Consider the following 21,163-nt stretch of genomic DNA (forward strand, 5'->3'; position numbering starts at 1 on the left):
CTTCCCATGTTTTTGTGTGTTTTTTATTTTCGTCTGGACCAGCTACATTCAGTTCTCTCAGTTTTCTTGTGCGTATTTTTTGGAGAATTTTACTAGTTAGTAATTTGTTTTATTCTTAAGAGAGACGTTTTGGGGATGTAAAGACGTAACCAGACTTTCATTGTCATTGGAATATCAGGCCAATCACTAAAATTATCGAAATTTAAGTCTCCGATGACGATGGTTTCCGTCTTAAGGCGGCCATGATGTTGAACATGCGGAAGTGTTACTGACACGCATACGCGGTACCCACAATCCTTTGCAAATGCAACTCCGAGCATTCCTTGTAGCCCACAAGCTGCGTGGAGTTTGTTTTGTCCTTGCAGCGCGTGCACTAGTGCTGGCGGTGGCCATCATTGACCCTTTTGATCTCTGTATGTGCTGACTCCTTCGTGTGTTTAATAGCTCCATGTTAACAGTGACTTATTTTGGAACCAACAGCTTCAGGGCTGGATAGGAGACTACTAATGTCACATCATGTTCCTCAGAACCGCTCTCACTTTGATCAGTTCAGGGTTATCTCGTTTTGGTTTTCTTAAATTCAAACTTTATGTTCGCAAGCCCTTTCTTAAACCTGCTTCCCTTTGAAAACCATATTATTTTACAGTACTTAATTTTTGAGCGATGATATTACATGTCCAATTACATCTGATAAAGCCGCGTGGCCTGTAATGCTTGTTGAGGGCGCCCTTTGAAAACATTAGTAGTCTGGCGCCCTTGTGGTTGGTATTCATAGTACTTAGATACTGTCATAGAAGTCTAGTAATTCAACTGGGTATGATAATACGGTTGATTAATACAATGCTCAATGCTGTACTGACACGTCATAGAAAACCGGCCCAGATATTTCTCGTGCAATTCAACCACGTGTATGTGGACCAGGCAGGGTTGTTGAAATTAAACACAAAGGATAAGTTACCCGTTTGTACTTATGAACAAATTGGGACCACAGACAGCGATCACCATTTCTTCGGACGCCTGTGTAACTGATGCCGTGCATATCTTCAGAACGGAAGTCGCCGATCGCCATACGTCTTCCGGATCCCCCGAACCTAAAAAAATCAACAGCGAAATGCAGCGTTCAGACGAAGGATCCGTCAAAGCACTCATCGTCTGCTTTGTAGGAATTTTTGTGTGCTACTTCTACTATGGAATTCTACAAGAAAAAATGTAAGTAAAGAATTTCATGAATTTGTAAAAGCACAGTGACAGATCATGGACATGACTAATGACGTAGGGTTGAAAAAACCGAGGAAAGAGTTCCGCATACCCGGACATGATGCTACAAATGAGTACTACTGTGAGACTGGTCTGAGCATGGAGGTTCCTTCCGACATGGTCTGAGTGAAAATTCTGAGTGTTTTCTACTTGTAAATGCTTCAATATGCTCACTGCTGAATTTGCCATTCTATGACATGTTATCACTTTCTGATTGTTAATAATAAACTACTGGTACTGCAGGGAAAGCTAGCAATATGGATCTCTTAGTAATTCTGTTCATTTTCATATTCCTTTTTGCATTATTTATTGCTTTCTATAAATAAAGGAATCCCCCCAAACAGCTCCAATGAGTAAAAAAATTAAGTTGAAAACTAATGTAAATCATAAGATTATATTTAAAACATTAGACAATGAAATGATGATAATTGTGATTAGAAGTACAAGTACAAATTTAATCAGCAGACATCTGCAGTTTCTCCAAGTGTCTTCTACCTTATGCCAAACGTACTCTGCATGTACTGTGATGTATTACCAATTAGTGATTACATGAGGGTAAACCAGCTTCTCCCTCAGGGATGTCGGTCACTTCGCCCCATTTCCACTTCGCCCCTAACCACTTCGCCCCATTTCCACTTCTCCCCATTAATTATCGTTCATTCTGTTCTTCAGTAGATGCAACAAGTAAAAACATCGACGTTTGAGTACTCAAATAACAATCGGATAATCCAACTTTCAAAGGCCTAAACAGTGATTCCAATTTCCCGGCCGCCGGACCCAAATTTTTTGGCGAGACCCTACAATTTTTTTTGTCAAGTTAGAAAATAGATTTTCTTCGTGTTTTGTTGTCGCTGTGGTAAAAACACAAGTGCAAAGCGCTGGTGCCTGTTGCGCTGCACCTGTTTAAGAGAATGCGTGATGGAGTGTGGCGACCAGTCTATTCATGCCGCAGCGACCGTTCACGTACGTGATCGGTCAGGCATCGAAAAAAAATCGAAAAAATGGAAGTGGGGCGAAGTGACAGTAAATCCGCAGAGTCAAATGCTTGTTAGCAAGGCAAATTAATTACTGGTACATGCTTCTGGGCATGGGACTGTATGTACATACATTGTATGAAGAAGGCCCAGAGGTCTACATCATGTATGTTGTACTTGCATGTACGATGAAGTGATGAAACTTGGAAATGGTTTCATTCCTAAAGTGCTATTCGTTAATATTTTCCGATAGTTTTACAAGAAATATTAAATTAACAGAAGCAGCCAAGACCATGATGAAAAGGGCAAAGGTTTCCTCTTGTATATGTTATGCCCCAACAATGCTGCTGTTGTTAGGCTGACCCAACTATTGTTGGCCAAACTCTGTAGAAAATGTCTCAACCTTTTCCGAGTTTATGCAGCTCACAACTGACATAAGAATCTGAAATATGGCACACCATTATAAAAAACCTATTTCTGCATACACAAGTTGCTGACGGAAATAAAATGGCTTAAATTGCATGCACACACTGTGCTGTAGTTGGGCCAACTATAGCACTATAGTCAGGACGGTCCCAACTATAGTTGGGCTAGTCCCATCTATACATGTAGACGGGACTAATGCTGTAATTGGGGCCTAACATATACATGTAGTCAACATAATGTCATCTTGGCTCAATTTTAGTCCCAACCAGTCCGGTAGGTCTTACATGTGCATATTGTACATGTCATCTCCACCATATTTGTATTAGTTTCTGATGATGAAACAACCTCATAATATGCATATTTTGGCATTTGAGTACAGTGTATTGCCCTATTTGCCGGAAGGCTTGTGTTCACTTGTGAGAGAGTTCCACATCACTGACAGAGACGAGACTGATGCACTTGATGTTCATGTACATAGTACATGTACATGTATGTGGAGTGCACAGTCTACCAACATGAAGCACATAACACACTGATCACACTATGAAGCAATTCTTTACAAGCCCCCACCCCAAGCACATGGAGAAAAGATCAACTTCCTTGTTTTCTGAATTCAGCTGGTGAGTCTAGTATCCATGCTGTCTGATAAGCCTTAAAACCAAAATGTGTCTGCATGTGGTAGTGTGTACATGTAGTTGTTAATTGTAAGATATAAAGAATATTGACTGTTAAATTATGATATAGAATACTATATAGAATACATCGTGTACATTCATGTACAGTACGTGCCATAGGCTTGCATAAATTTCTGTACATAACAGTATATAAATTTCAGAAATTGAAAACCTGCTGGCTGTGCAGCTCTGTGATTAGAGTTCTGTGAAAAATCATGGTTTTGCTATAGATTGTAGTGATGTAGCCCCGTAGTTATGGTTTACAACCTGAGATCATAGTGTGTGATTTAGATTCAAATCCAGCATGGCATAAGTTATGACCCCAGGCAAAATCATTCTACCCGGGTAGCATTCAGTTTCATACATGTATCAAGCTTCATGCATACATGTACATGTACATAACGCTACGTGTATCTCCAAGGGAGCAGAAATGGTTATTCATTGTATTACCAAGGTACATGTACATGTTTATGGATTGATAGAGCAGGGATAGGAATGGTACAGGTGTCGCACCTTGATTGCTGTTAGTGGCATACGTACATGTACATGTACATGCGCTTTATGATGCTTGCCAAGTTACGTAGCAGTGGGAACTGCTAAAGGAACACATGTACGCTGTCGGGTTTCCTCCTCATTAACATCTTGGGAAACGACTCTTTCCTGTTTTGCAGAACCAGAAGTGACTATGGTAGCGGTGAAAACAAGGAACGTTTCAGCTACTTCTTCTGCCTCGTCCTCGTCCAGTGCATTATCAATGCCATATTTGCCAAATGCGGTAAGGGACGTAACAGCACCTGCTGAGATTGCTGGCCCGTTACAATATTTCCCAATTCTGTGACCTTGTGAGAGCTTTAGGGCTGCATGGATACAAGGTTTGCTGCATGTATAGTAATAGAATCCATCGTTCCCAGAGCTCCAGCAGTACATGTGGTATTGTAGTTGGGACCCCATTGGACCCATCTCAAGACCTTCCCCATGACCAACATAAGACCTTTAGTCTCATTTCAAGTCACAGTCAAATTCAAGTGAACAGCAGCTTAAAGCATTCCATCGTCTTTGGTCTTTGTCAAACCTGTTACTTGTGGCTTGTCATGAGACTTGTCTTGTGATTGTTTTGACTGCTCAGCAGAAGTCGTCGGTTCGATGTCCTTTATCTCAGCAATATCCACTCAAGTCTTGAGTGGATATTGAGAGAACCTACAGTTTAGATTACTGAATTCAATAGAGCTTGTTTTCAACTACTTCCTGCCAGAGGGACATGAGCATGATCTTCCATAACAAGAATCTTGTCAACCTATTCTGGCAATTTTATTATCAGAAGATGGCCTGTACACAGTGCACACACCCTCATGCAGTTCCAATCAGTTTTGCAAACATGCAGAGGACCTGATAAATCAGAGTGGGCTGACTACAATACCCTGACTTGGCCGTGTGCCTGAACCCTGGCTCTAGGCTTGTAGTAAATAATTGCCCTATGGGATAATCTCAGAAGTATAAAAGACTACAAAGTCTCTTTAAAATATTCTTCAGATACCTCTCAAGAGTCAGCATTGGTTTTGTTTCTTGTGTTGAAAGGTGACCAGTGGTGTCTTGTCATTTTGAAAAGTCTGATTCTTATGTGCCAGTTCAGTATTGTGAAAATTGAATGCACGCGATACCATCAACTAGTGCTAACGGATTGTAATTCTCATAGAGGTCAACTTTTTTTCACTTCAATGCAGGTATACATGTATGTGTTTCCTTTCTGTCTGGAACCCGCCCCCTTTGTGGAGTTGTAACTACTGGGTTATACATGTAGATGTCCAGTGGCATTTTGACATCCATCAGATTTTGTCCTTGTTGGGAACTCTTCATTGACTTGGTACTTTCTTCATCTTTTTTGGTCAGTCTTGTTCTTCAGTAAGCCGGGTAAGGATAAGACCACCACCAAACTCTACGCGCTGTGTTCCATCACGTACCTGGGGGCCATGGTAGCTAGCAACTCGGCTCTCAAATACGTCAGTTATCCTTTCCAGGTCCTGGGCAAATCTTGCAAGCCGATACCCGGTAAGTTATCAAAAAAACTTATCAATCAACGGAATCTTTTCAAGTAGTCCAGTTATTAGTTAAATGTTCCCCCATCCAATTGTGAAGTGTTATGCCATAGTGGAGCTCACTCTTCCAGTGCCGTGGTTTCTCCCTCTATGATTGTTATCGTCTCTGTCTGCAAATGTTAATATACATGTATGGGAAAAACACACCTGCTGATATATAGATGTCATGGGAACTACCACATTCCAGCGAGAGATTACAGTCCCCGCAACTCAGTCTTGACTACATTTCTAACAAGAGTGATTGCCCCCATGAGACATTGGAGGCCTGGGCACCAGAACCCTTGAAACCTAGGAGGTTGGGGAACACTCTACGGCCCATTATCGCTGTGCATCAAGTGCCCGTGTGCGGACCAGTGATACTATGATTGTTTTTGTGTGCAGTCATGCTACTCGGCGTGTTGCTTGCCAGGAAACGCTACTACCTCCTCAAGTATTTCTGCGTCCTGCTGATAGTTATCGGTGTGGCAATATTTGTTTACAAGGACAGTAAAGCATCTTCCTCAGCAGCTGAGAGTGTCTTTGGATACGGAGAGCTGCTTCTGGTAAGTGAAATTTAGAGTTGTCGTACTTAAGTTGTCATCTAAGTCCTGTACGCCCAAACTCCTAGCATTTTGCTTGAAAGTGTTCGGGGTCCACTGAAAACCTTCACAGAGCAGGACAACTCTGGAACCCTTCTTTTGAAGTTCCCCTTGAAACTTGATACCGGCCGGATTTACCTTTCTCATTGAGGAAGGACGCAGAAGGAATTACAACTCTGCTTACTGCCTGCAGCTTAGCCGGACAAGTGGGGCCAGTAATATCCTAATAATATTTGTGGAGTTTTCTTTGCAATTAACTGCAACTCGTCACAGTGACCGGGAAATAGAATAGCATTACAGAAAATATCTAGCATTAGGGTAATTCCAGAAATTAGGGGTCCATGTTTTTGTGTGTCCCTGTCACATCTGACGTATGGTTTTATAAGTTCAAAACACATTTTCTCATTTCTAAGAGTGATGAATGAATGCAAAGTACCTGCCAAACAAATAGTAATAGTTTGAAATCAATTCCGGTGATATTTCCATGTCAAACAACAAAGGCCAGATGTAACAGGGACACAAAAATGTCACACTTTTGGACCCCTAATTTCTGGAATTACCCATTACTTTTTACTTTTGCCGTTGTGAATAAATTTTTAAAAACCTTTTGATGCACTTCTCCATTATCCATGCAATATATGTAACTTATTTTGTCACTCCGAAATATCAGTTTTCAAAGTCTTTCAAAGACTTTGGCTAAGACTGGCCAACGACATGTTGACCACCACAGGACAGTTAAGTTCACGAAAAACAAAATGCGCTGTGTCATTACAAGAGTGATCATGAGATCTCATAAAATACCTTTTTGTGTAAATTCAGTAATAAAAATGATTCAAATAAAACACAACAACAACTTATAAACAACTTGGCTATTTATTCCCAAAATAAGTCCAGGAGAAAGCATTCGATAAGGGCAATAGCTGCATATGAACACTTATGGCACACAGCCAAATACAAGCAATTGTACAAGCATTAAATTAGATTTTGTTGTCAGATTATACCAAGCACAAACGATGGCATGAATATTCAACTTCCTATACTGCAGTACACAATGTTTTAAGGATGCAGATTACCAGCGAAAAATTATGGTGATGATCATGGGGTACAAAGGGGGCTTATGGTTGTGAAACAGGTGGTGTGTAGCAAGTATTCGCTGCGCTCTGGCTATGGACATACCGGGCATAACAGGAAGTGGTAATTGGCCAGATGTTGTAGCCCGGGCAGTTCAAACTCCTTCTGCGTCCTTGCTCCATGCCTTACCCAACCTCCGAGCCAGACAATGCTGAGCCATTCTTTCAGTGCTACCTCCCAGCAATTTTTATGTGCATGTGTAAGTCTGGGAGTGTTTGTTTCTCCTTGTTTCCTCCAAGTAGCATTCTCTACAGCCACCAATGAGTGTCCTCCATAGGGCACCTTATCACTAGCCACAGCCGTAAATTTGTGACCCAGCTGCAGTTTTACAAATGGAGAACTTGTGTGACCGGATCTCACAAAATTGGTCTTATGTATATATTTTTCCGTTGTTTTGCATTCGAAAAAGGTGTTGAGACCTATTCATTTTGATGTGTCACTTCGTTCGCTTCTAGCTTTCTACTAAATGCAAACAATATTTGCATAAAAGAGTTGAAACTTTGCATTTTACAAGTTTTTTTTAAAGGAGTGTACTTGAAAGTTTTCAGGGTGACTTGATGCTCATTGATTGAGTTGAGTCAGGTGCCCTGCCTTGCATTTACAAAGATCAGCTCTGGCACTGTAAACCCAGATTGCTTCCTTGACCTTGGACGGACTGACGGGTGTGACGCAAGAGAAGATGAGGTCAGAGCACCAGACGGGCTCCCATTACATGATGGCCAACGTCAACCTCTGGTCCATCCTCTATCTGACAGTCAGTGAGTATACCTGCATCTTCCCCTTTGATTGCTCCTGTAACTCCTGGACCCTTGAAACAGTTACGCGAGAAACCACACTGCCTGGGCCGCATTCGGTAATAATGCAGTATGTGTGTAATTATCTATAAGCCATATTGGCATATCCCTGGTGTACATGTATCTTCACCTTAGGAGGTAAGCAGGAATGGAATACGGATGGTAACACTGAACGTGCCCCTTGCTATTGAGATAACACCACGTTTTCATACCAGTAACCTTCAAGGATGACCAGGCTCTTACTCACAGGGAGCTTGGCCTTTCTGAGACATTCTTGCAGTAATAAGTCTAGGTTGTAGCTGCGGGCTGTGCAGTAAATTAAGTTATGTTTTGTTGGTCATTTCATAAAGTGACCAACACATCTTCTCGATGAGCACACACCTTGAAGTGATGCACATGTATTGTGTTAGACAATGTGCATAAGATTATTTCTTCGAGTGTTGCTATCAAGATACAACCAACGATGTGGCCCAAGCTCCCTTAACCACTTGCTGCCAGGTGAAATTTGAAGTTGCATGATGTAAAACCGGGAGATTTTCAAGATTTTCCGTTTTCAAAATTCTTCAAAAAATCTTAACTTCATTTACTGGATGTTTACACCCACACAAATGACTGTTTGGTGGCTACTCTAATCTCACAGACAAAATCTATTGATACCGGAGTATTTCAGCCAGGCCTGCCCCCTGTTAAAAAGAGCCCAGATGGTGCGGTGTTACATAAGTTTCTTTTGTTCCCCGAAACTGGCACAGTGTGCTTCTGGCGTCTTTTCAATACGGGCCAGACATGCCAGATTAGCGTGCAGCAGTATCATTCATCACTGGGGCACTGGAGTGCTTTTGTCCCAGGTGGTAATCTACTCGGGCTGAATTCCACAAACAGTGGTATAATCTTTCAAAACAATGACAGATTTCCTCCTCTACTGACAACTGAGTGTTGAAAATGTGAAAATGTTAGCTATTCCCAGCAGCTCAGTCTTTTGTTCCGAGTACGGTCTTTTGTTATAAGGCCTAGCTCTTTTTGTCTGGTTTCGGGCTCCCCCGTTTCGTGTATAAAGCCTATGTGTCCAAAACCAGGCTCCCCGGCAGTTTGTTAAAACTGAGGAAGACAGAAGAGTTGTGCGCAATGACAAACAGCCTTGATTCCCTGCATCAAGCTATAAACAATTTTGCTCCTGTTCTTGTTTCCCCCCCCCCAGCTGTCTTGGTGACTGGTGAGGGTTTACATTTTCTGGAGTTTGTCTCTCGTTATCCCTACGTCATTTGGAACATTCTCACCTTCGGAGTGGCAAGTGCCCTTGGCCAGGTAACACCTAACATGTCATTTTACTTTTGCCTTCTCAATTTGGGGACTATTTGATTTATGAAGTGTTTTATGAAGTTACCACAGGCCTCTTTCAAAGATATTATGGTAACCCTAACCCTGCCAGATCAAGCAAAATCCAGCATGTGTACAAATCTGTGGGACCCTGTTGCACTTTGTAATCAACAGCTGCCAATTCAACTGTCAATTTTGAGACAGTGAGAGTCAGTCTCATAGGCAATCTCAAACGCCAAGGCTGTTAGGCCTTCCAAGGGGATATGTGCATTGACCCGTCGGATATTGTGTCACGGGGACAGCTCCTCAGTTTGACATGTGTTGATGTTGTTGGGTCCAGCAGGGTCTCCTAGCCAAAATACTGTGAAGGATTTTGGTTAAACAGTCACTGTGACAGATTTCTTTCCTGGACTGAATCTTGTAATGCACATTTGCATGCCATTTTTCCCACGCAATATTGTGAGCCTGTTTAGGGTCTTTTGGATAATGCTACTTACATGTTAAAGTAAATTCTCCATATTCATAACTAAATCTGATCTCATAATTAGGTTGAATAGATGCTTAAGGCCAAGGTGTCAGGGAAGGTTATTTTTCTTTAAATTTCTATTTATCTCGTTAATAGTATAATAATCTATTTAATTCCACTGTAAGCATTGTTAAAATGAGCTACATTTCAGGATCGCAGTTTCCATTTCCACAGAACATCCTTGCACTGGATAGTCCAAACCTGCGTGACATCAGAAATTATGGCAAAGTGCAGTTTCAAACGTTTTCTGTAATATGCATGTTCAGCTTAGAGGCATTGATACTTTATTTACCAGTGTAAAATTTGTAGAAAACCCCAGTGCTGCGTTGGTTTGTGCACAAGAAAACGCTGGATTTTTTTCAGATTTTTTAGTTCTAAATTTCCTTATCTTCAGTGATTTGTTTTGTTAGCAGTCTGTAAATGGTAAACAACCAATCAGCAACTCATTCTCAAAACTGTGTCCAATGAGAGAATGGTGGCTTTACAGTTTGAATCTACCGTACAAACTGAATAGTGTCTCCGGTGAATGACATCACAGCAACAGTGCGGAGCCCTCAGTTGTCCAAAAAAGCTTGGGCAATTTCATTTTTTAAAGAAAATGCACTTTCCAATACACTGTACCCAGAAAGGGTGGCAGATAGTTTCCACGCCTTGAAGAGCAGTGTTACAAGTTGCACCTAAGAGAAATCTAAGAAACATTCAGAGCACGGACCCTTGAACAGTCTAACAGGGAAAGTCTAACAAACCATATGACAGCGAGATCCGGCTCAAACCAAACCACTGTCATCCGTTTGACAGGCAACACTTCCTCCCCCCAAGGTCCTTAGCAACCCGAGGTACCCGTAGAACTCTTTCCTTCCTCAAACCTCATGATTCAACTTCTATTTCCCCCACCTCTCTCCTCCCCCCCCTTTTTTGCACAGCATTTCATCTTTGTCACGGTCACCACCTTCGGCCCGCTGACCTGCTCCATCATGACCACCACCCGGAAGTTCTTCACCATCCTGGGCTCAGTCATCCTGTTTGCCAACCCGCTTCTGCCCAGGCAGTGGGCAGGCGTGGCCCTGGTGTTCACTGGGCTGGGACTAGACAGCCTGTACGGGAAGAGCAAACCCCAGCAACCCAAGTGAGGGCCAGTCGTTGTAGCAGGACACCTGGCAGGGTACAGTGTCAATAAGTTACCTTGATTGCGGTGTACAGTTAGCCATCACCCAAAACAGATTGGATACAGATTGATGAACCCTAACTCGCCCCCCACCCATCAAAACCCAACACCAGGCTATGCTTTATTTCAATAGATTCAGGACTGTTGACTGTTGTTGACTGTATAACCCTAACACCATTGCTATCCATGAGGCTTGACGTCCTGTGTCCAGTGTTGGAGTCGACTCCATCAAAAACCCTTGCACGTTCATCACAAGTCATCCATTTTGAAGCTAAGTCACAAGCTATTCAAATCAACTTGTGAGAGAAGCATTCCTCAGTCCTTCTTTACCCTGTTTCTTGTGAAAGGACTCGCGATGGACTCGACTGTCACACTGCCCGGTCCAGTTGGAACAAACACTGCATGGTGATGGTTGAGGGCATGTTTAGGAACAAACAAGGGGAAAGACTTCATATCTCAGGGGATTAATATCAGGAAGCTGTTGACCAGTACGACTGTGCTGATTATTCAGATATTCAGATAATTGATCGAATATTTAAATATTCATTTTTAAAATTGAATGGTGGGTATTAAGAATCCTTGAAATAAAACTATGAAAATTCAATTATTTGGTCACAACATTTCATTCTAAAAGCACATTTCGAGGGTTACAAGTAAACTGGAAGGAAGCTGAATGCATATGCCCAACAACAGAAATGCCCCCCTTCCCCCAAAATTGCCTTTAATTTCTTATTTCACTTTGTGTAAAACATGTATATCTGGTTTATTTTTGGAGCGGCTTGATACAGCCGACTGAACTAAATATTTGATCGAATGGAAGGGTCGAGTATCTGACTATTCAATGATTCCAATTGATTCAGTCTTACTAAGTAGATATACCTGCTGAACGAGTGCTTTATCGGGCCACTACTTACCTTCCATCATTTGGCTAATAAAATAAAACTACCAAAAAGTGGAAATCTGATGGAGAAACACTAACTTAGGGTTAAAAAAAAATTCAAAATTTCTGTATAAGTATTCGAAATTTTTCTGTCATGGCCCATGGACTTTGTGTTTGAGATCTGAGGCAGTGGTTAGATACGGAACGCTTTCCATTACTCCTTACCAACTTTGCATGCTGAGGAAAAGTAGCTGAAAACCATTAACAAACTGCACATTGTACATGTACATGGCCACTCGTGGGCCAGGAACCCGTTTCTTTTTATGCAAACATCTGTTCTGCTCAGCAAATCTAATGTGCTCAAAGCAGATCCATGAAGTTGGCTTATGCTCAGAAGAATCTGTCTTGCCTTAGAATGACCACTTTGGATAACTTAACACATTTCAGCTTCTGAGGGGTACGGCTACTCACCAAGGATCTGACTGTTTTGATTCGAATCAATAAATAAATTGATTAAAAAGATTGCATTGCCATTTCGTAATTGGGGAAGTTCCAAATCTTTATCTTTCTTTTGTGAATAACATTGAGTTACTGTTTGGGTTGCCACATGTTAGCAGTATTACCCAATTAAAGACAAGTCTTTCAAGCTTTGACGTGTACAAAGAAAATTCACACAAAATACAGCAGAAACAGCAAAGAGTTTCTTATCCGTAACTAAAATTTCATTGTCCACAATACAGAAACCAAATTAAATCCTTTCCTACAATGAAGATGAGAGCAGCAACTTCAAGTACCCGTACTTCGCTTTTAAAATGTGAATTTCTGGAGGTTTTATGTCACATTTTGACAAATATTTCATGTAGTTTTAGTTTTGGAGTGTTTCAATTCTGTATACATGTATATTTAAAATGGTTTCTGAAAATGTGTATTTATTTTTCAAAATAAATTCTGGCCTTTTAAATAAACTTAATGCCAGGTTTTATTTAGCCACTGATATTTTAAGATTAAAAAACAAAACCTATAATCTCGATCATTGACCATTTACGTCCAGATAAGAAGCATAACAAGGGTTGTTGTGTAATAGTAATTTGTCTAGTTCGTTGAATTGCATATCAACTTGAACTTTTTGTGTGTGGTTGTGAAAAGTAATTCCTATCCTGCTTTTGACTGAATATGGGCGATTCACAATAGTGTGCCTCCAGGAGTTTGCAACGCGTTGACCAATCACGATGCGCGAAATTTGTCGACCCGATGCGCATCTGGAAAGGGTCGACGGATTTCACGCGTTGTGACTGGCCCAACGCTTTGCAAACTCTTGGAGGCGCACTATGGATCAACGAACACGATACTACCTACCCTATACTTGTAACCACGTGGTATGTTTCTCATGAACTTTGTTTTTAAAGATTTCCTTTGTCAGCTCGCCCAATTACGCGATACATTGTAAGTTAGTTATCAAAAGTATCGGTTTTCTTTTTTGTCTAGCAAAATTCAAAACCTCAGAGAGAATTTTTGTTCTGTTATTAATCCTTTTGTCTATGAAGCATTCTATTATGATGCTTCGCACAACTCTACAAAAATGTATTATCCACGGCATTAAGCTAAAGACTCTGATGAACATAGCAAACAATGAAGAACGCACTGAGCAAACCCTAAATTATGAAGTACATGTAATTTAATGTTTCCAAGCAAAAATAAATTCATGCGGTCCAACTGGGCGACGTGCCGTGATGTCCCTGCTCTAAGTTGTAGCCAAAAATTCTGAAATCCCACTGGTATCTTTTGTGTAGCCGATTGATGTCAGTGGATGATAATTCGGCGAAGTAAGATGCTATTATTTTGGAAGTCGAGCTGTTTGTAGGACTGCTACCACCAGCATCTGGAAAGGAAACCAACTTGTCGATCTTCGCGAGTTTAAAAAGAGCCCTCAAGTCCGCTTTGATTGTTTCTATTTTCCCGACAAACGTGTAGTTGATCTGACAAGGGCGACACCTGTGTACCATGCTGGTCCAATGTTTGTTGGCCATCGCACTACGGTTGCTGACGTATCTTACAAACTCGCGAAACGTCAGATTGCCCTCTTGGGCTTCTGAACCCAATTCCACAGGCGGCGGTCCGTTCCGGCCCTGATTTTTGATGCGGTGAACCCACCCCTTCCACAGATTGTGGCCATTGGGTGATTCCTTGGATTCCAGCTTGTTTCTGAAGGCAGACAATAATCTAGTGAACGGATTCCTCACGAAAACGATTTTGGTGTAAGTACTCAATATAGTTCGCACCTCACTGTCCGTGTACGAGCTTAATAAGCGTAAGCTTTCCATCGCACCCCTATGGACAAATTTCTGTTCGACATCATCTTCTTTTTCCAAGACGCCTTTCAAGACCAGGAAAATCCGTACCCAGCTGGTGCTGGCCACCTTGGGGACAGAGCAGTACAGAAGCCGGTAGTTGTCATCGACGATTAAGTGCGTCAGTGCCTGCTTTGGAAGTTTCTCGAATGTTGGGACATTTCTTGTGAAGTTGGCCATTGCTTGGCAACCCTCGCGAATTTGACGTTGACGTTTCTGTTGAACCAATACCTGAGCTACCATGAATTCATCTTCGCTCTGCGTATTTATCTGAGGGCGAAATATAAAAATGTCTACCGTCAGAGAATAACACTGAACATGTTTGGCACTACAAACAATTTTCTTTAACGCTGGCGATAAAGCAATTCTGTAAAATTGAAACTACATTGCAAGTTAAGTGAAAATGGTTGAATACTTGCTACAGCCCTTATTTACGTGGAAGCCATTTTCAATCTTATTCCCGGAATCCGTTTAAGAACTTGCAAACTGTCGATTGGAATGGCACCAGACCATTGCCGTGTGTCCCAAGCCTCCCTGTCAATATATATTTCTAAATGTGGGTTAAAACACCAGGTTACATTATTCAAAATTATTCATCGGAGTGTTTGGCAGGTACTAAGTTGTCACGAGGTTTCATTTTATTGCTTTTATTTCTCAACATTCAAAACTGAAGAGTTAATCTCGCTTTCAATGTAATACGGCCGACCCATGAATAAAATCTCTACTCGGCTTGCAAAAATGCCGAAATGTATGAAAGAAAACAAAATGCGAATCGCGAGATTGCATCCTTGGATCAATGTGACTTTGGTTTTCCAGGTTATGCATGACTTGAGGTTCCGTAACAGTTTTGTTAAGGTACTATCAACAGATTAATATTTTGATTTTGGTGGTTACACTTGCACACAGTTGCAATAATTTGAGAGGAAAATAGATCACTAACTGTACACACTCTGAAGGGAAATGGCTCGGAGAATTTTCTTTTCTAAAGGATCTTGCATTTTTAGAGCTGTCTCCAATGTGCATAAGAGAGTCGAAAAATGAAATGAAATGATGGGATTTTTAAAATGAACATGGGCTGCAAGTTCCCTACACGTCCGGGTCCTTGCAACTCATCTAGACGTGTTTTACATGCTGTTTAGCCAAGGTGTTCAACTGTTATACTTTTTGTTTAGTGCCATGAATGATGGAAAGTGCGCCCTCTAGACGATGTTGCGCTGTCCTGTGTCCAACATCTATAAACAGTGGTATAGAAAAGAGAGAAGTACAGAGAAATAATACAGAAAATACAAGCCTTGGGAGATGAAAACGGAAGAAGAAAAAAGGTCTACGCACTACGACGTACCGGGTGCGCCCCCAACGACATACTTTGTCTCCATTGGCCACGGTTCTCATATTGGTACGGGTTTTGCCTGTTACAATAACACTCAATGCGCTCATACATGTGGGTATCACTCCATTGTGGACGGCTAGGGGTGATGTCAGGTGGATCTGTCGAGGGTTTTTATTACCTTAGTTTGTCTGTTTATTGCTCTTGTCTGTCGATATCCTTCCATTTTAATTAATGTACGTGGCGCTAATCCGTAGTTTATTTTTTACTTATCTATTAGTATTGTGGGTTAGGCCTACGACTGGGAATAAGATCAGACATGGCTTTATACCTTTTGGTAAGGTTTTGGTCTTGCTTCGGTTGGTGTGAACAAACAGCAGAAGAACCACCGCTGTGCACATTCCTGTTACCACAAGTCCAAGTTGCTTGATGCGCTTAGTTGCCAAATGCATTGTTCCCTCAAGATTGCCTATATATGTACGAAGGTTAAAGGTTACGTTATGTGTCACAAGTTCCATATCCACAGATGTTGTGCCTATCAACAGAGAGAGGAAAAGAAAGCACAGTAATACAACTCCACTGAACTAGAACTGCATGACCCCATGTCCCTGATTTGTTCACCAGAGTCTTTAACTAGTGCGCAGTACGTAAAATGTGTTCTTTTCACAAAAATAATCTTGAACAGCAAGCTATTCTGAATGTAGATCATTGTGGACCTTAAATTAGAACGCCTATGGAGGTCACGTCCATGACCCTTTGTTAATAATCTTCAAACATGGCGAGAGCATCAAGAGTGAAATACGAAGCCCTGGTCCCGACTTCATTCTCAGCCAATCAAATACCTTCCTTGTTGACCAGAGGAGGATGGATGCAATGATGCCTGCGTTCTGTTTTATTTGTTTTTAATGTTTCTTTTCTTAGAACTTGCATTTTAGGCATTTAATACCTCTTCATTGATGTGGTTGTCCTAAAGTTGCCGTTTTCGTTTGAGTTTCCTTAATCTGACTCAGGGAAGTGACAGATCAACCCCCCTCTAAATGCAGCAATTTTCGTGGAAAAAGAATAAGAAAAGGACGATTTGGAAAGCTGTTTCACATTTTTCCCTAAAGCGTGCAAGAAGCTCCTAAACTTACATGTAGCCTCACCCCTCAGGAAAGCCATCGAAGGTTGTGGCCAACATTCTTTGCCCACCCCCCCAAAAAGAGAAAATCTTACCCCTCTCCCGAAATTTTGGTTCTTGATCTGCCCTTGACTCAAGGTATCATTACTGCACAATCTTCCCGAAACTACGCGAAGCGTTTGGAGCTCAGAAATACACGCGACACCCGGACGTGTCTGGGAAGGAAACGGGCCTTCCTTCGAGTGAAAGAAAACCCGAGTGTGCAGAATAACAGGTTCTAGATGAAACAGACGCTCAACAGGCAGTCCAGCCAATCAGATGAGGCACGTTTTCGTGAGCAATATGAAACCATTATGTTCTTCACTGAACGTATGATTAAAAGAATAAAAATAGACACGCACCATAATTTATACAATGGACTCGTGAAGATGATGCTTAAAGTGTAGCTGCAATGATTTTTTTCTCTGTCACAATTTTCCTGCAAATTTGTACTCCTCTGAAATATACTCGTCTTCAGTGCATGAGATATCCTTTACATTCCTATTCGGTTGAATGCATTAAAAAGTGGCCTTTTTAAAAACACTATGGAATTATCCATGCTTTTAATGGCGAGAGAGGGCGCTGTTCCTTTGATGTCATCCAGGGAAGACACAACTCAAGTTTTTACGTTCAAATTGTAAATCAAGAATTTATTTACTGAATACATTTCTGAGGAAAGGAATGATGGTTGCTTATTGCTATGGACAAACAGCAATGATTCTGCAGAGAAGAAAACATTTAATCCGGCAAAATCTACAAAAACTTGGCTTTTGTGTGTACAAACCAATGTAACATTTAGGCTTTCTTCTTTGGATGACATCACAGTTTGCTCATGAATGTGAAAATCTCATTATCATAAATCAAACAGGCAGTAAACTTGCCCTTTGAAATCGTGAAACAAAAGCTGAAAATAAGGTTAACTGAGACGCAAAGGTACATTTTGAAGGTATGTATTGAATTGATTGCAGGTACCCTTTAAATGATTTATGCTGACTTTAAAATGTCACTCGTTAGTGTACACCCTGAGACCTGCATAGATATCAAATTCCAAAAGAGCTTGGGGGATTCTGCCCCATGACCTTTGCTCCATTATCCTCGTGTAACGTATCTCCTTCACCCACGGAATTTTAGCAGTTGCTTTTTAGTAAAATGTTTCAGTCATTTGAACACCAATTGAGTGAAAATTCGGATATATTGTCAATCCAACATGTATCCTTTCTTCCATTGACGTGATCAATGGGAGCAGGACAACATGAGGCCATAATAAATTTAAGCGAATAACAACCAAAACTCCAACGACGTACTAATCAGGAGTGCCTTTACAAGCACAACAAAAATTCCAAAGGAATCGCTTGTGCAACAGCCAAGTTCTTGGGGCGAAATCTTCCCCCGGCTGTGAGACGGTCCGGAAAATCCCAGTACAGGCCACGCTATAAACAGATTTCTTTTACCACATCCCTTGAAACTGCACTTTTGTGCTTCAAGTAACCTTATTTTATTATTTTCAATGTTTGATCTGATCTTTAAAGGGTACTTTGGCGCCTTTCTTTTTTAATGTTAACAGAGTAATTCGTCAGGCTACAACAATGCCTACATCGACTCTCCTTTTACACTACAGCAACCCAAATCTCATGTAATATTTCAACACTCGGCACAAGGTGCACCGGTCGTGACGCGCAGACTCGAGTAAAATGGTGTTTTTGACTGCCCACAACAGAATGTTAAAGGCTGCATGCGAGGAATTTTTCTGGACACACGGCATTGTTTGTGAGTCTCAGTCCATATCTTCAACCTATTAACATCGATTTGGGGTAAGGCACTTTGCCTAAGCTTTCTGGACATTAAGGGCGCCAATTGCCTTGATGTCAATCAGAAAAGACATGGTTCGGATTTCGTGGTTTCCTGTTCAAACTGCCCAGAATTTCCTCAAATATTTGCTTGATGGATTATTGACGCATACCTGCACATGACAATAAGTTTCCCCCAAAGGAACTTTGTAACGGCAACATATCAGAATTTTGGCGTTTTCTGGGGCCAGTGTAACACTGAGGTTTTTGTCTGGGATGACATCACAGTTTGGGCAATGGATGTGGGTTTTAGCATTAAAACACAAACTCCTCCGGACTGAATGTCTCAAGTTTCTTATCAGAATAACAAGTTCACGCGTTCCTCTGTACATAAAACCTTACCTGAGCGGTAACCTTTGTTGATTGCCAAGTGCATGTGCCTTCTCGGGCTGAGAAGGTATATAGCCTCTAATTCCAATGCAGGCAGCTATACACCCGGCACTGAGCCCGCAATGGTGTCCCTCTTGCAGAAGCGAGATCGGAATCCAGACGGCGCTTTCTTTTGCTGCCCGGGGGGCCGGAAGAGCAGCACATTTATTTCAGAAGTTGAAGCCAAGTCCAACCCGTACTATGTAAGCTCTTCGAGCAGGCCGTAGATTTATAGTTATGTGCACAATCATGCCTTCAGATTTATGATATCCTCGAGTAGAAACCAGCAGTGAGCGTTGACCTTTGAGCTCACACGGTCTCTCGCTTGCTTGGGCCATGACCTTCGTCAATTGAATGTGTCGACAGATCACTGCAGATATAAAGGGGGCTTACCAAGCCCAACCGATACGACGATGTGCTTAAGTTTACCATAGACTGTAGAATGACGTGTACGGGGGCGGGTGTATGACTTTTCCGGGGGGGGGGCATGCTTGTCAATTTTTTTTAAGGTCTTATTCCTTCAAGGACAGATGGATGCAAACAGAGGTAAGGCATTTTCATTGCTTCACTCTTATACATGAAGTACAATATTATCTCTTTTATTACAGGTTTTACCGGCCAATTTCGCAAAATTTGAGATCTAATTTGTAAAATAAAATTTCATTTTAGCGTAGATTTTGAAAACGGCTTGAAACCTGGTTTCATTTTCGCAATAACAAGCATTCGACTTCGTTCTGCATCCTTCAAACAAATGAATGTACATTACGGTTCATTAAAGAGGTTACGAATATGTGGCTGGGATTTCGGATTGACGTGTTCCTTGCCAGTTACAACAAATGTGCATTCTTATTCGCTGAAAATCTGTCCTTTACAGTGTCCCTTCGGAAATGAATATTCATTTGCTGTAATTTAATTTTGCAAAACATATGTTCAAGTTGATGAGAATATAGGCCTGAATACGAGGTTACACAAATCATGACACCACTTTGATAATAAATGTCATGTTACTCATTTATATTCTGTTTGTTATCAAACTGTAAAAGAAAATAAGGTTTTTATGATTGTAATGCAGCTCAAGAAGGAAGGTTCCCTCAGTGCCGGTGTTTATAGGTTTCCTGCAATACTCCGTAAGTTCCAATGACAGCTTAAATGATTTATTTCAATCATGACTATTTAAACATTAATCAAACAACTCAACACATCTAAGAATGTAACTTCTGCTAGTACACAAACGAATTCTAATTCTTGACCAGGCTTACTTTAAATGACACACAGGCGAAAACGCCTGCGTACGTGAATTTTGCAAAATAGCTTGAGTTCAAATTAAGATGAATGCATGATTGCAGGGGTGCATTCAGTTTCGCGCAAAAATGCATGTCAATATTCCAAAGCAGTACAATATCAGGAAATTGAAGGCTGACTCTGTATGACTGAATACACCCCTCCTTGAAATATAATTTCTATTTGTTAAATAGAAACGGGGATTTGAATGTTCGATCTATTTCGCTCGAAAACGAATGCTGCTATAATTCATTTACACATTTTTCGAAATTGGACGGGCGAACCTGTATTAATGTGATTGTTATTTCAATGTTTTTGCTATTCATTTATTAATTTTTGGTGTCAGAGCGGGTGGGGGAGGGGTTGGGGTCACCCCCAACCCCTTTGGATCCGCACTTGGTATACATGATTGCGGCGAATAGGGTCACCGATCACTGTGGATGGTTATAATCATAATATATCGGAGGAAACCATGATCGCAGTGCATCTTATTTTAGGGCCATGCCTGATCAAGATAGGCCCTCAGGTAAATGCTGCAGGGAAAAATCAGTGAAATACACCATAAAAGTAACAACGCTAATTGATTGAAGCATTCAAATGTTCCCTGGAATGAAAAACAAACTGTGAAATCAAAGTTTTGACATTTTATCCTTTTCTCTTCTGACATTTTCCAAAAAGATTTTTGTTCATGTCGGGCTAGCTGTGTAAAATAGGATTAAAGCAATCAAATCGGCTCTAAAAGTTGCAGACGGTTATCATCCCTGTCAGTACAGCAGGAAATGATTTGGCCTACGAAGGTTTCAGGCGAAATAGTATAACTGTGCAGACCAAACACACTGAATGAGTGTAATTTCCGACTCTGTCAAATCCGGATGGGAGACTTCATATAGAAAGGCATAAATGACATATCCCAAAGTGAAACCTCTACTTCTGATAAATACCAGGACCGACTGCGCCCTGTGGTGCAGATAGAGGGATGAAAGGGCGACGGTGGCCTCTCTGGCCGGGGACTGTTCCCTC

The 21,163-nt window shown here is 41.2% G+C and overlaps 2 protein-coding genes across 3 annotated transcripts; one reads left to right on the forward strand and one right to left on the reverse strand.

Annotated features, from left to right (window-relative positions):
* The first annotated feature begins 822 nt into the window (after positions 1-822).
* On the forward strand, positions 823-11,536 carry slc35b1 (solute carrier family 35 member B1). Its single transcript, XM_022228978.2, has 7 exons — positions 823-1,209; positions 4,003-4,106; positions 5,219-5,377; positions 5,806-5,966; positions 7,765-7,891; positions 9,123-9,229; positions 10,691-11,536. The coding sequence occupies exons 1-7, from the start codon at positions 971-973 to the stop codon at positions 10,895-10,897; spliced, it is 1,104 nt and encodes a 367-aa protein (XP_022084670.1). The 5' UTR covers positions 823-970; the 3' UTR covers positions 10,898-11,536.
* A 976-nt stretch (positions 11,537-12,512) lies between these two features.
* Positions 12,513-19,263, reverse strand: LOC110976036 (carbohydrate sulfotransferase 11-like). 2 transcript variants are annotated; one of them, XM_022228975.2, is made up of 4 exons: positions 18,836-19,263; positions 15,819-16,022; positions 15,322-15,392; positions 12,513-14,430 (listed from the first exon to the last, which is right to left on the reverse strand). In XM_022228975.2, exons 1-4 carry the CDS (start codon positions 18,867-18,869, stop codon positions 13,513-13,515), a joined length of 1,227 nt encoding a protein of 408 aa, XP_022084667.2. In that variant the 5' UTR covers positions 18,870-19,263; the 3' UTR covers positions 12,513-13,512. The 2 variants fall into 2 exon arrangements, with proteins under 2 accessions (XP_022084667.2, XP_022084669.2); XM_022228977.2 differs by having other exon boundaries at positions 15,819-15,956; positions 18,836-19,252.
* Between the last annotated feature and the right edge of the window lie 1,900 nt (positions 19,264-21,163).

Source organism: Acanthaster planci, linkage group LG08, assembly GCF_054643075.1.
Source record: "Acanthaster planci isolate LZ-2023a linkage group LG08, COTS_SCS, whole genome shotgun sequence".
Lineage (NCBI taxonomy): Eukaryota > Metazoa > Echinodermata > Asteroidea > Valvatida > Acanthasteridae > Acanthaster > Acanthaster planci.

What these genes read in the sequence shown, in the direction of transcription:
- LOC110976036 (XM_022228975.2), bottom strand. Translation starts at nt 18,869, where the DNA reads ATGCACTTGGCAATCAACAAAGGTTACCGCTCAG. An exon ending in CAACAAAGGTTACCGCTCAG is followed by an intron (nt 16,023 to 18,835) that starts GTAAGGTTTTAT and finishes CTCTGTTGATAG; the next exon opens with GCACAACATCTGTGGATATG. An exon ending in TTCATGGCACTAAACAAAAA is followed by an intron (nt 14,431 to 15,321) that starts GTATAACAGTTG and finishes TTTCGCCCTCAG; the next exon opens with ATAAATACGCAGAGCGAAGA.
- slc35b1 (XM_022228978.2), top strand. Translation starts at nt 971, where the DNA reads ATGAACAAATTGGGACCACAGACAGCGATCACCATTTCTTCGGACGCC. An exon ending in TGCCATATTTGCCAAATGCG is followed by an intron (nt 4,107 to 5,218) that starts GTAAGGGACGTA and finishes TTTTTTGGTCAG; the next exon opens with TCTTGTTCTTCAGTAAGCCG. An exon ending in CATCCTCTATCTGACAGTCA is followed by an intron (nt 7,892 to 9,122) that starts GTGAGTATACCT and finishes CCCCCCCCCCAG; the next exon opens with CTGTCTTGGTGACTGGTGAG.